This window comes from Ammodytes marinus, assembly GCF_949987685.1.
Source record: "Ammodytes marinus genome assembly, chromosome: 11".
Taxonomy (NCBI): domain Eukaryota; kingdom Metazoa; phylum Chordata; class Actinopteri; order Uranoscopiformes; family Ammodytidae; genus Ammodytes; species Ammodytes marinus.
Window position 1 is genome coordinate 25,897,034 of NC_137215.1, and position 12,900 is coordinate 25,909,933.

General features: G+C 42.5%; 1 protein-coding gene across 1 annotated transcript in view; it reads right to left on the minus strand.

Moving 5' to 3' along the window:
• Window positions 1-611: 611 nt before the first annotated feature.
• Window positions 612-12,900, minus strand: part of b3gat2 (beta-1,3-glucuronyltransferase 2 (glucuronosyltransferase S)) — a gene marked incomplete at both ends in the record, with an annotated part of 37,482 nt that continues 25,193 nt past the window's right edge. The window contains 2 exons of the mRNA XM_080037106.1: window positions 612-698; window positions 8,265-8,413. Of these exons, the coding sequence (XP_079893232.1) occupies window positions 612-698; window positions 8,265-8,413 (236 nt within the window). The remainder of the gene's footprint in view (window positions 699-8,264; window positions 8,414-12,900) is intronic.

A 12,900-nucleotide genomic window follows, 5' to 3' on the forward strand; every position in this document is an offset into this window, starting at 1 on the left:
TTTAACTTAATGAGAAAGTGTGGAAGGCTAATATGTGTGTGTGTCCATACTGGTAGGAGAAGGAAGAAGAAGGAGCTTTTGAGAGGGACAGAGTAGCCGTTTGCTAAGCTAGCTTTATACCAACTTCTTACTTAATGCACGGATGCGGAATTGATATCAATATTATTTTGTGCAGTTAGAGAAACAACATTACAATACCACTGTCATCCTATAGGCCTACAGGCAGCTAACTGGACCACAAGCCTTGCTTGTACGGCAAGTTAATTCAGACAATGATCTATTAATGATTTAAAATAATGACATTAATGATTCACATGGCACTTTTCAATTCAGAGACATTTCTTTTTTACAGGGAGGAAATGAGCGGTCCAAGTCATTCCAGTTTGTAAAAGGATCCTCTTCAGTGTTGTCCAGTTCAGGCAGAGCACATTTTTGCCCAACAGCCACAAAGTCTTGAATCATGCAGCATCTCCTCAGAGTCTGTGTCCGTGCTGAGCAGGATTGCATTAACCCGATAAAGAAAGAGAGAAAGCTCTTTAGTCCCTTAGAGGCCACGAGATGATGGCTGGTCCACTATCAGCTGGCTGGCCCTGGATCAGCTGCTCAGCCCCTCACACCTCGATGGCCACCGTGTCTTTACGGCTTTTGGGCTCGTTGGCTAGGTGTGGTTTCTCCGTGCGCGTGTGCCAAACCAGCACCTGAAAAAAGAGGAGGAGAAGAAGAAGAAGAAGATGGGAGGATGAGAGAAATGTGCTGACAGTGGAGGAGCCAGCCCACTAAATAAAGAATGAGCAGCAGCCTGTTGTGCTTGGATAAACACAGCTCAGGAATGCAATGCAGGTGGATCATGGCAGAGCTTTACTGATGCTGTCTGAGACTAAAGACATATTTCTTAGGGATTATAGCTGCTGATAGCTGATATTTGGTGCCAAAGTCTTTTTTATACGTGTGTCAGTGTAGAAAGATGAGCTTTTAGGTGGTACATCAAATTACATTTAGGCCTACCATACATTTGGTTTCCCCTTATTTTCTGCCAGTAACAATGACATTGTACTCAAAGATTTAACTAAGTTAACCCCCACCAGTGGTGCAATGGAGCAATGTTTTTAGGTGGCCGTTCTCATCCTGTTTTATACTAAAAACACCATTTAAGGGTCATACACACTCAGATGAACTGAATGTTACAGGTTACAGTGACCTTGTACCATATTGTAGCTTTTTATGTGCTTTACCTTCTTTTGAAAGCATTGCCTAAGCACCACTGTACTTTCACCATTCGGCAAGTGTATGCCTCGCTCAGGCATTTAACAGCCAGGCGGTAATTCTAGTTTGGATGAGGGAACCAGACAATAATCTGACACAGAGAAAGAGAGAGACCGAGCAAGAGAGGACCAACACAGCAGCACCATTATTCACATATTGGCGAGCACCTTGTACCCAATAGAGCAGACATGTATTTTACCTGCCATGTTAATCCTGTGATGGTATTTAAGAGAAAATCTGGGCCGATAACGAGTCTGTTCCAATCCACTTGGGTATTAAGACACAAAGATCAAAGCCCTGCAACCCTTTGGTGAAGGTTTTACAGTGTGCGGCTAACTATCCATTCCATGTGAGGAGACTTACACTGACTAGGCTACTGTCTGCTATTAATAAAAAGACAATTTATTGGACTGTATCGATGTACAGTATTCCCTCCCTCCCCCCCCCGAAATACTTCCTGAAGTGATAGCTGACGCTGCTCTGATGAAATATCTGTCAAACAGAAGACACTGTGCTGTATGCTTTGCAACAGAGATTGAATTGTATCTTTCTGTGGTGAGAGTGATGCTCAGCAGTCCACACGCAGTAAAAAAAAACAGTCTGACACCTTTGGAAAATGGATCAAATCAAACTGCAGCACGCGCCTCACTGCAGCTGTTTGTCTTGTGTCTGCGGCCAATTTTACAGCAATATGTTGGTGAGAAAAAACACTGCGACAGATGCAAAGATAGATACTTGCCTATAGAGAAAAAAGACGGGTTTCATTTCACAGAGGCCCCCAGTGAGGTTATTTGGATTATGAATGTTTTTAATTATTATTTTTTTTGCCAACTGCTAATGAGTTTATAATTCACGTGTGTGACATTTCTGTTATCCAAAGCAACACACACACACACACACACACACACACACACACACACACACACACACACACACACACACACACACACACACACACACACACACACACACACACACACACACACACACACAGTCACAGGCACATGATTCATTGCCAGCTGAACACTGCCGTTGTTTTCTGGGCTTCTTTCAGGTGGAAAGTGTCACTTCCTGCCCACTGTGCTGCTAATTGGCTCCACTTTGCATATGTAATGAGGCTAATGTAGCAGCCGCCAAAAGCGTCACTCCAGAGGCTGTGGGGGGAAAACGCTATAGCGACCGTGTGTGTGTGTGAGCGAGCCTGTGTGGACGCACCACGCACCAATTATGCAGCCGGATGCAGCCCCCTCCGTACCCCTGGACTCATGCTCATTCATCACCATCACACGCACTTTTTCTCTCACGGCCCCTGTGCTTGTGCTTGTTTCTTTTCTGAGTTCCCCCGTCCTGCTCTATCGTTTCTCTTCCTCCCCGAGGCGACTTGGAGACAAAAAAAGCTTTACCAGGTTAGAGCTTTGTGTTGTGGCCTTAATAGCATAAGAAGAGGACAGGCCCTGGTTATATAATCCTCAGGAAGACAGAATTGTGGGCCAAGCATCATTTTTAATAGTTTTACCTTGAAAATAAATTGCATCTTGGATTAATGCATTTTAAAGCAACTTGGAAGGTTGGTACAAATGCTTTTTGGTGGGCAGATGTAATGGAGACTTTCTTCGTTATTTCTGTACTGCATTCTCATCAGACGCCTTACATGCTGTGACACCAACACATCTGCAACACAGTCTAGCTGTAATGCGTGCCAAAGTAATTCCTGTGAGGCAAATGTGAGTCCAATAGAATTGCTGGTAGTGATAAATGCACAGGAAAATGGTGTGCACACCACTACGGCTGGTACGGTGATTCAGACCGTTTGTTAGTCGGTGAACTGTGGTGAGGTTGCTTGAAACTTTGCTTGTACAATTTTTTGATTACTTGATTACATTTTTTAAAAGAAATTAACAGAAATCAGCCGCCTTTTTTAAAATGCCACCGCCACAGGGATTAGTTTACTCAGGGTTGATTTAATCATATTGTGTTTTCACCCCTTTATTGTACTTCTCTTTATCATTCGGAAAAGTGAAAACTAACGATAAAAGCCTCATTAAAAAAAACGCATTCAAGACTATAACACCAATCACATTGCTTGGTCTATTGTTAGCTTGTTCTGGAGCTTTCAGTCTGTGAACTGCTGTTTCTCCGATGTCCGAGAAACAGACTTTTCAAGGACCCAAGTTGGAACAAAACAGAATGATCATCCCGTTAAAAGGGACAAAGTGGATCAACTCCATACCATTCCAAATCCATTTGTAAAATGCACTCAAGATGCTTTGAGGATTGGCTCAGATCTAATGGTGGTCGGAGATGCAATTTAGCCACATGAAATATAATAAAAATCAGTCAAGTCAAGTGAAGCAGATACCTGAGAGCCATTGCAAAAGGAAATGGACAGCTGTATATGCTTTCAGTCAATGGCAGCAGATGTTACCAAGTCTCTTTTCCTCTTTTCCCCTGTGACATCTTGTCTGTCTCCTTTTTTTTTTTTTTACAAATCCACCTTCAGTCAATTAATCTCCCCTTTCCTCCATGCAGTCTATATGACTCTCTCTCTCTCTCTATCTGTCTCCCTCTGTCTCTCTCTATCTCTCTTCTCCTGTGCTATCATCTGTCTCCATCTGTTCTCTTGTCTTGTCACATGCTGTCCGTTGCCATTACTCTCCTGCTCTAACTACATTACTGCTCCTGTCAGTAGTTCTCCTAGATACTGACCCGGCCTGCCCCATTCACAGGAGCCTTTCTGCCCTCCCATTGTCAAGGTTAGGGGACTCAGGCTCTGTGATCTGATCCTACAAGGCTTCCTCAAAGGGGGATATATAGTTAAGAATCCATGTCAAATCATTTCAAGCACAGCTAACTGCTCAGCCAAAAAGTGCCTCGACAGTAACTTCGAAATTGAAGTAGACTTTTTAAATTTCTGATTCACCGATCTACACAACTTTAGGAACTAAGGATATTGTTTAAAGCTATAGAGTGTAACTTCTGTTGCCCCCCCCCCCCCCATGAGGAATTCAGAGTAATTACCACAGCACTGCTGGCGCAAATACATGAGGTAAAGCCTTCGATGGTCGCGCATGGATTTGATTCCCTCTGCTGTACGTCCAGGTTTTATTTCTTAGCAGTAGAATCAACTGAAACATTTCTTGTGCGCTTCTTGGGATTTTTCTAAGCCTCTGCGCCAGTGTTGAGGGGGGTGGAGGGTGGGGGGGGGGTGGTGACACCAGCATGTAAACGCAGCCATACTTAGAAATACAGGGAGAGTGCTGTGAAGCAGACAGGCCAACTTGTGTAAGTGATGTTGTGAATATGTTTTGATCGAAATAAATAAAATAAAAATAAAAATAAAAGTAACCCGGCATAATTTCATATGAAAAAGTTACGTACTATGGCTTTAACTGATGGACAAACCTAGAAACTGATGATGTCATGCAATGATGTAATGCCCTCTATGGTCTCTTCACATTAATACATTATGATGCTGTGATTACAGACAGAGCGGTTTGTTGGGTAACTCTTTAAAAACAGCAGACACATAAAAGCTTTCATCCACTCTGAAAGAAGACCCAGCCCTTAAGGGAAATCCATTTCTCTTTGCATTTGCAATTCTACATGTGGCTTTCTGGGCAACATGTTAATTACTTATTGTGCCGAGAGCGAGATGAGATGATCGATATCAATGTAATGATATAACATTTACAGTTTTGTGTATAATTAACCACTGTTCAAAAAATGGATGGGTTGGTGGCATTCATGGTGTAGTGGTTAGAGCAACCCCCCACCCCCGACCCCCCATAGAGGCTCAGTCCTCGTGGCAGTGGATCTGGGTTTGAATAAAAAATTAAACCTGTGGCCGTTTTATGCAGGTCATAACCCTCTCTGCCCCATTTAATTTATGTCTCTCCAAACTGTCTAATAAAGCAAAAAATGCCCCCCTCCCCCCAAAAAATAAAATAAAACGCGAACGCTGAGGTTCTAGATGCTGATATGACTCCAGTCTGCTCGGCGCTGGGCGATGACTGATGATGTCACAGCCTGGTAATGGTTCTGTATTAATATCAGCGACAGGGCGCCTCCATTAGTGTAATGGGGCTGATAATGATGATGATAGTTTCAACACTGAGCTGTCTGCAGCAGCCGCCAGTAAATGATGATCCAGCAGCTCTTTCATCCCCATTCCCCGCAGGAAACGTTTACCCATAACCCCCCGGGGACTTTCTGTACAGTGAAACAATGTGAGGTAAGAGGTGGATTTCACATTTGATGTTGATTCCAGGTGAGGCCGTTGCTTGTTTCCCTATATCCTCCACAGAGACACTGGAAATACAACTTGCAGTGTGATGGTGGGACCGAAAAAGAACATAACTAACTGGAATGGAAAGATATAAGTTCAGAACATTTATTTAATGTTTGCTTTTATTATGGTCTGGCATGGTTCTTTTGTTGAAAATTGTTTAATTTGCTCATGACAAAACATTTTATAGTTGCAAAAAGATTTCCAGGTGTGATAGTATTCAAACTTACGCTCCTGATCCACTGTGGTGCTTGCGACCTTCGAATATCAATGTGAATTTCCCTGTCAAATTCCTGTGTGCATACTAACGTTGTCGCCTGAGGAAGCGAGTGTCCTGTACATTTGAAGATGAACGTGCCGCTAAGAAGCAGGCCATATAATCACACAAAACCTTCAGAATATCCACATAGCTGTGAAAAGAGCTGGGATGTCATCGTTTCTACAGGGAGTGGCTTTTCTAGTGAGTTGCGTATTCAAAAGATTTCCCTCTGAACCCCTGTTTCAAATGTTCAAAACATATTATGTTGAAAACATTGCCATGTTAAGGGGCCCCTATTCAATGACCTACTGTACGTCTATTTCTTGTGCTGTGGTCCCTGATCTTTCTGATAACCAAAAGAAGAACCAGAAAATATAGTGTCAGGGAGAATGGCAGGGCGGATGACATTCATCCTGCTATACATGCTATTGTATGGACCAACATGACCATTACTAGTCTACAACAGTATAAGAAAAAAACTGTATAAAAGTGAGATCAGTCCTGCTTGTTGTTTGCAACAACTGGGGTCGTGACACTTTTTTGGCTCATGTTTTCCCTTAAAGGTATAGATTTAATGAAAGCCATTTCTCACCAAAAGTCCTTTAAGGCGGCTCTGTGATGGCTGTCAAGACGATGAGTGGCTTCATAAAACCAAGTGCCAACAGGGGCTGTGGTGATCTGAGATGAGCCACATCGATCTGACCTGTCTAAACACACAACTAGAATTGATAGCGCCATAATGCCATTTTCTATCCAATTCAAGCTGTGTGTGTGTGTGTGTGTGTGTGTGTGTGTGTGTGTGTCTAAGTTTAGCCCACGCCACCAGCTGAATGACTCATGCTGTCAATAGCGGGGGGAGAGATGCCCCATGGTTGGTGACTGCTGTGATGGTAGCCATTACACACCAGTCTTAGAGTTAGACATAAACATAGGGCTTATATTAAGCTACAGTCTGTGTCATCTACCTTTAATATCAATGTCAGTGCAGGCGGACATGTAGAAAAATCACTTTTATTTTCACAGAGAATACAATCCATATGATGCCTTATTGTTTGAATGAAATTAGAACTGCACCTTAAAACATGAAAGCAAGATAAGGAGTTTGCAAAGTCATATAGTGTGTACTGCAAAACTACTATCTGTATCTGTTTATTTCCCAAAGTTATACGCAATGTTATTAAAAAGACTAAAAAAAATGTTGTGCAAAATGTAATTTTCATAGGCTATCTTTTTTTTTTTCTATAAATGTCTGCTCTTGATATGAATATGAATGGGTTTACCTTCCAACAGAATGTCAGAAAAATCTAATATATAACCACCCTCTACCTAAATGAATTAAAATAATAAATCCCAGTTTGTTTAAAAAAAAAGAGTGCTGAACTTATAATATCAGTTGAGGGTGTGGGTGGAAATGAACAGTGAAAACAGAACAGTAGCTCAGAATAGCATAGCAACTGCATTGGGCCATATAGAAACTGGAGGCGGTGCATACAATAAAAGGAGGCCTGAATGACTTGAAAGTTGGTTTGAGGTGCCTATCATAGGAAGCACACAGAAATATTCAAAACGTGGAAGGCGTACATGCAGTGGCGTGGGAGCACTTCTAGATGAAAATAAATTTGGTTTAAAGTCTCTAAAAAAGGTATACACATAAATCTGTTAAACTACTTTGGCCCAGTTGAATGCAATTTTGAGACGGCCCCTAACTTAAAGCTCATTAATTTCCTGTGTACTGTGAAGTCCCCATGGTGCTAGGATTCAGTATCGGGCCATGAGGTAAAAATAACATCTGACAAAGATAACAAGCTCCATAGGAAATATGGTTGTTACTGCAGCACATGGACAGCAATAAAAACAGATCAATAAAGAAGGGGAAATGAATAAATAATAAAAGCTATAAAAAAAATTAAATTAGACGGAAGAAATATATTTATAAAAGAGTATTGGGAGACATAAATGTGTCAGGTGGTTAATAGTGAACACAGGACTAATATATGTTAACTACTTAAGCCACGTTTGCGGTTAGGTGTAGCTCGGCATGCATTTATTTAGGTTTCCACTGTCAAAAGTTGGAAAGGGTACCAAAATAAGCATACCCTTTTGTCACCCTTTTCGTTGGAAGCTTTTTGTTTACTGTGTGGCGTTTTCCCTTTTTATTGAGTTAAACAGCGGTCTACACTGTGTCCTGCTATGATGTCACTATAGTTACGTAGCTGCCACAGCCAGCGATGTTCAATGGCTCTGACCCATAGACTGTATTCTGGCCGTGGCTATCACCGTCCAGCATATAGGGTATTCTGCTGTCGACAGTGGAAACGCAGGCCAGATCTAGAGTTACTGTGCCCTGCTGCCGAACCGTGCCATACTGAACCGAACTGTGCTGCTCAGTGTAAAAACGAGGCATTAGTGTTGGTCTGGGTTATATACAGTGACAGTAGTAGCCTGGTGGTTACTGACCCGGGTGCAGTTGTTGGCCTTGGGTTCCAGCTCCGTAACCTTGGTGATCTGCCTGAGGAAGTCAGACTCCTGCATGCCGGGCTGCGAGCCGCGGCGCTTAAACTGAGCTCGCGGGTTGGCAAGGATCACCTGGAGGTTCACCGCAAAACCTGGAGGCAGAAGGCAGAGAGGAAGGAGAAGTGGGATCAGAAAGGAGAGAGCCAGCATGGATTAAAAGCACATTAAGAGTCCATTATAATCACAGCAGCGAAATGATAGAGTGCATTAGTGTATCTAATGACTATGATATGGCTGATATGAAATCCATTTGCCACAGGGGTCTGCCATTCTCCTGTGATAATTGTGCTATAGATGAGGAGAAAGGCATTAGAAAGTCAAAGCGCTCGTGATGCCAGTGTGTTGCAGAAGCAGAGGGGTGGGGGGAGATTAATGGCTGGCTTCGCAAAGCAGATTTAATCAACCTGATTAGAAACATTTGGTGACAGTGGGAGAAAAGTTCTGACACCGTGTAATTAGATTGAAAGCGAAACCATATTAGCTGCCTGTCGTACATCCGTGGGGTTTATATGTTTAGAGTTTGAAATAGACTCTGATTGTGTGGGCATCGTTTTTTTTTTTATAACTTGAGTTAATCCACTGGAGACCAATCAACAGTCAACAATCTGAAGACAATACAGCTGAATGAATACCCTCCTCTACGGCAGCACTTAACCTTGTTCCCATCAACATGTGTGGTGGAGGAGAGAAGATAATTCACACATCCAATGTGTGATCTGAACCCCAGGCTGGAGGTCTTAAAGTGACGGGCACGGTGTTTCTTTTGTATCTTTTTAGCCTGCGTCTCTAACTGACCCTTTACTGCAGTGTTTAGAAATGGAGCTGTGGAAAATGATGGGGGAAAAAACGTAACGATTGCTATGGAGACAGGAATCATTTTCAATATAAAGTTTTTCCGAACGGTCACCCCTGTCATTAAACAAGGCTTTTTCAGAGTGTGGTTTTGTTGGCAAATGTTCTGTTTTTCCCTTAAATGTTTAGTGTTTAGTGTCCCTAAAAGCTATAAGCTTTAAGTATGAGATACTAGCATCTATTCTCCTGTCTGCAGTTTTGTCCGTGCTTGGCGTGATTGTTAGAGCCACATTAAGTCATTTTGCTCTGTTATTTTATTTATTTATGAACTGATGCTTCAGCACCTCGGCCTCCGTGGATCTCTTATGCTTTTAAGTTGTTTTTGAAAACACATCAAACCTTATAATAGTAGCCTAGTGGTTCGATTCCAGCCACTGACACACGTCTTACTCCCATCCCTTTCCAAATGTCTCTGCTTCTAAAGCCAACCAAATATCTTTTTAAATAATATGATGACCACTTGTGTTGGCTAAAGCCTTTTGTACATGTAATACACAGACCCTGTCTACGGATTTCAGTGTTGAAAACTGCTGATATGATTTATTCAACTTACATCATCAATGTTCAAATTTGTTCTTAATTTCATAATCTCACAGGACTGTTTCAAGTTCCGGTCACATTTCACAGACGTTAGCAGTCCCTAGATAACATACTGTTATCCTTATGGGTTTCTAGTCCTAGTCATTTTCCTTTCAAGATCCCACAGTACTATAGCCCCAGGACATCTCTGCCGGGCTGAAAAAGCAATCCCATCAGCACCTTCTCCACTTCATTCTTCCTGCTGAGTAACTCTCTCAGTGTTCCTGCTGACTCAGGAGACAGAAATAAAGAGTATAAAGTAAATGTATTACCATTAAGCCAGACGTCCAGTTCAAAATGAATAAGCTGTGGTATTATGTAAGCAAATGTTTCTGTTACATAATATCTAAAAACGCATTCAGTCAAATAGGCAACAATTAAAATACAACGCACAAACGTGAGGGTGCATTCACACTTCTGTGCCATGCTTAAGCGGGGCCTAGGCCCGATTGCGTCTCTTACCCATACGTCAGCACGTCTTAATAAGCGCAGGTTTGTGTTTTTGTGCGTTCTTGTATCCAATGATTTTTGAATATTTTCATCCGGCATAATAAGCAAAAAACATTCTACTTCCACAACGGTACAATGCAAACTCTTTGGCAACATTTTTCAAAAATGTCCATTGCGCGCATGGACGTATTGGGTCGTGGGGGAACAGTCTCATATAGATTGACGTCGGTACCACTGTCTATGCGCGTGCTTGTGCTGGCACTTGCTTGTACATTAGCATCCGTACCTTACCCAAAGCACACCTCTTCCAACGGGGGCCAGGGCCAAGGAAGTGTACCATGCTTGAGCCCGGTACAGAGCACTCACACTGGTCAAACAAACTAGACCTTAGCCTTCAATGGTGTGTGGACACAGTGCGAATGCCTAGTGTAAGTGTTTAAACGCTTTAAGCAGCTAGCAGCATTTCTCCGAAGGTCGCTTTACTTTCTGGTCTCGAGCGTGACAGGAGGATATTTAGTTTTTTAGAAATGTCTGCCGTCCACCATGCACAGGGGGTTCTGCATCGTTACTGAATATTTATGTATGTAAATCATCAATAGGTGGCACGCCTTGGCAATCAGTGAATTAGTGTGGGAATTCACCCCAAGTAATTCACCATCCTGGCTTTCACTCTGTTCCCTTTCTCACCCCTGTTGCAGAACAGCCTTTTCATGGCTGCAGCTTTCCTCATGTACGGACACATGGCCAGCAGCAGACAGCACTCCTCTGAGTAATGTGCATGTCAGCACAGGTCACACAGAACAGATACTGTAGAAATGGCGTCGGCTTTTCATCCCCCAATAGGCTCTCTACATACACACACACACACACACACACACACACACACACAATTTTTACTGAATATGTTATACTTTAAAGCTATAGTGCGTAACTTCTGTCGCCCCAATGAGGAATTCTGAGTAATTTTCAAAAAACACTGTCGGTTCATCTACGTGAAGTAAGACCTCGGTGAACGCATATGGATTTTATTCCTTCTGCTGTTCGGCCAGGTTTTTTCTTAGCAGTAGAAACAACAACTGAAACATTTTGTGGGTGCCATGGGACGACACCAGTATGTAAACGCTGCCTTACTAAGAAATATAGTTCTGTGGGCTTAATCAACCGTGTGTAAATGCAACCGTCATTCATTTATAAATAAAAAGGTTACGAACTATAGCTTTAATTTAAAGTGTAACATTGCCATGCCATAATCAAATTCCCCCCACTGCCACCACTTCTAGCTGAACAAATCCACACACAGCTGCTGATATAATACAGTTGTTAGCCGAATCTTCTAAAGGGTTATTGCTGCTCTGTGTGCGACACTGCAGGATAATCGCAGAGATAAATGCAGCTCAGTTGGAGCATACAGATATGAGTCCCAATTACAAGATAGACATCTTCTAACCTAGCAGTCAGCCTTTATGATATTATGCTTAGCTTATCTGAGCCATGTTTGCCCAAGAGGCTATTGTCCAGACTCTGCTCTTACTTTGTACCACTTTCCCTCCTGACCCACTCTAGCTGACCTGTATGACTTATGTATTTACTGCTACATTATCCTTCATTATCCTTTGTCTGTAGTTCATCATTCCACGGGCCCTGCACATAGACTAGCCTCCATTAGCATCGAGCAACATTAGGACTTTAGGATCTGATTTTCTTTCTTCACAAATTGTTCGATTGTTCTTTAGTAGAGCTTATTGCCTCCTGTTTATAGCCAGTTTCCAGGGGGCCCATAATAACTATTTCAGGGACTTCAAATCTTTACCTATTTTTTTTTAAACTGGAGGGACCACAGTCTACATTTAGTTCCTCAGCCAGAAGTACCCAGAAGCCAACAAAGTCCCTGGGTTGTACTATGTGTGTTGGTCTGGGAACTGCCAGGCCAGAATACCAGTATACAGAACTGAATGACTGCTCAAACCCAGCCTTCTCAGTACAGCTGCATTCTTATGTAAGCAGGCCACTAGTATCAATTCCAAGGTGTGACATTTTCTTGCAATGTTCACTGATGTGAAAGGTTCCCTGCAGTTTGACCACTATCAAATGCTATGAAGTGATTACATTACATTACAGCCAGAATCGGACGTGTTATGCTAGTAGCGGTGAGTGTAGCCTGGAGCTGCTATAGCATCAAGCATAGATGAAGAGAGCGGGCGGCAGAGGTCTAGTGAGTTCACACCTTTTTAACTCGATACACACACACACACACACACACACACACACACACACACACACACACACACACACACACACACACACACTAGGCATATTTTTAATTTTTTAAACCGACGCTGCCTCAAGTCATATTCCCTGAGGACATTTTTCACACTGCACACAGCTCCTACTGGAGACACTGAAGGCTTTTTACAACGTGTTTCACATTATACAACATTACTCCCCAACACCTGATCCAACACTTTGATGTGTAAAAACCTTCGGAAGTTAGTTCTGGTGAAAGCACTCTCTGAATCATAAGTTCACTGGTAACCAAGGATCTTGTGTTTTTTTTTGGGGGGGTTGTTTTTTAGGGCCACCCCTGATCTCTCCTCCAGCATAATAGCCAGGCCGGAATCTCCAGCTCACGTATCCGAATATAATTGGGTCAAGTTTGTCATGAAATTGAACGTGCGCAAAGGATATGGCCATGAAATCC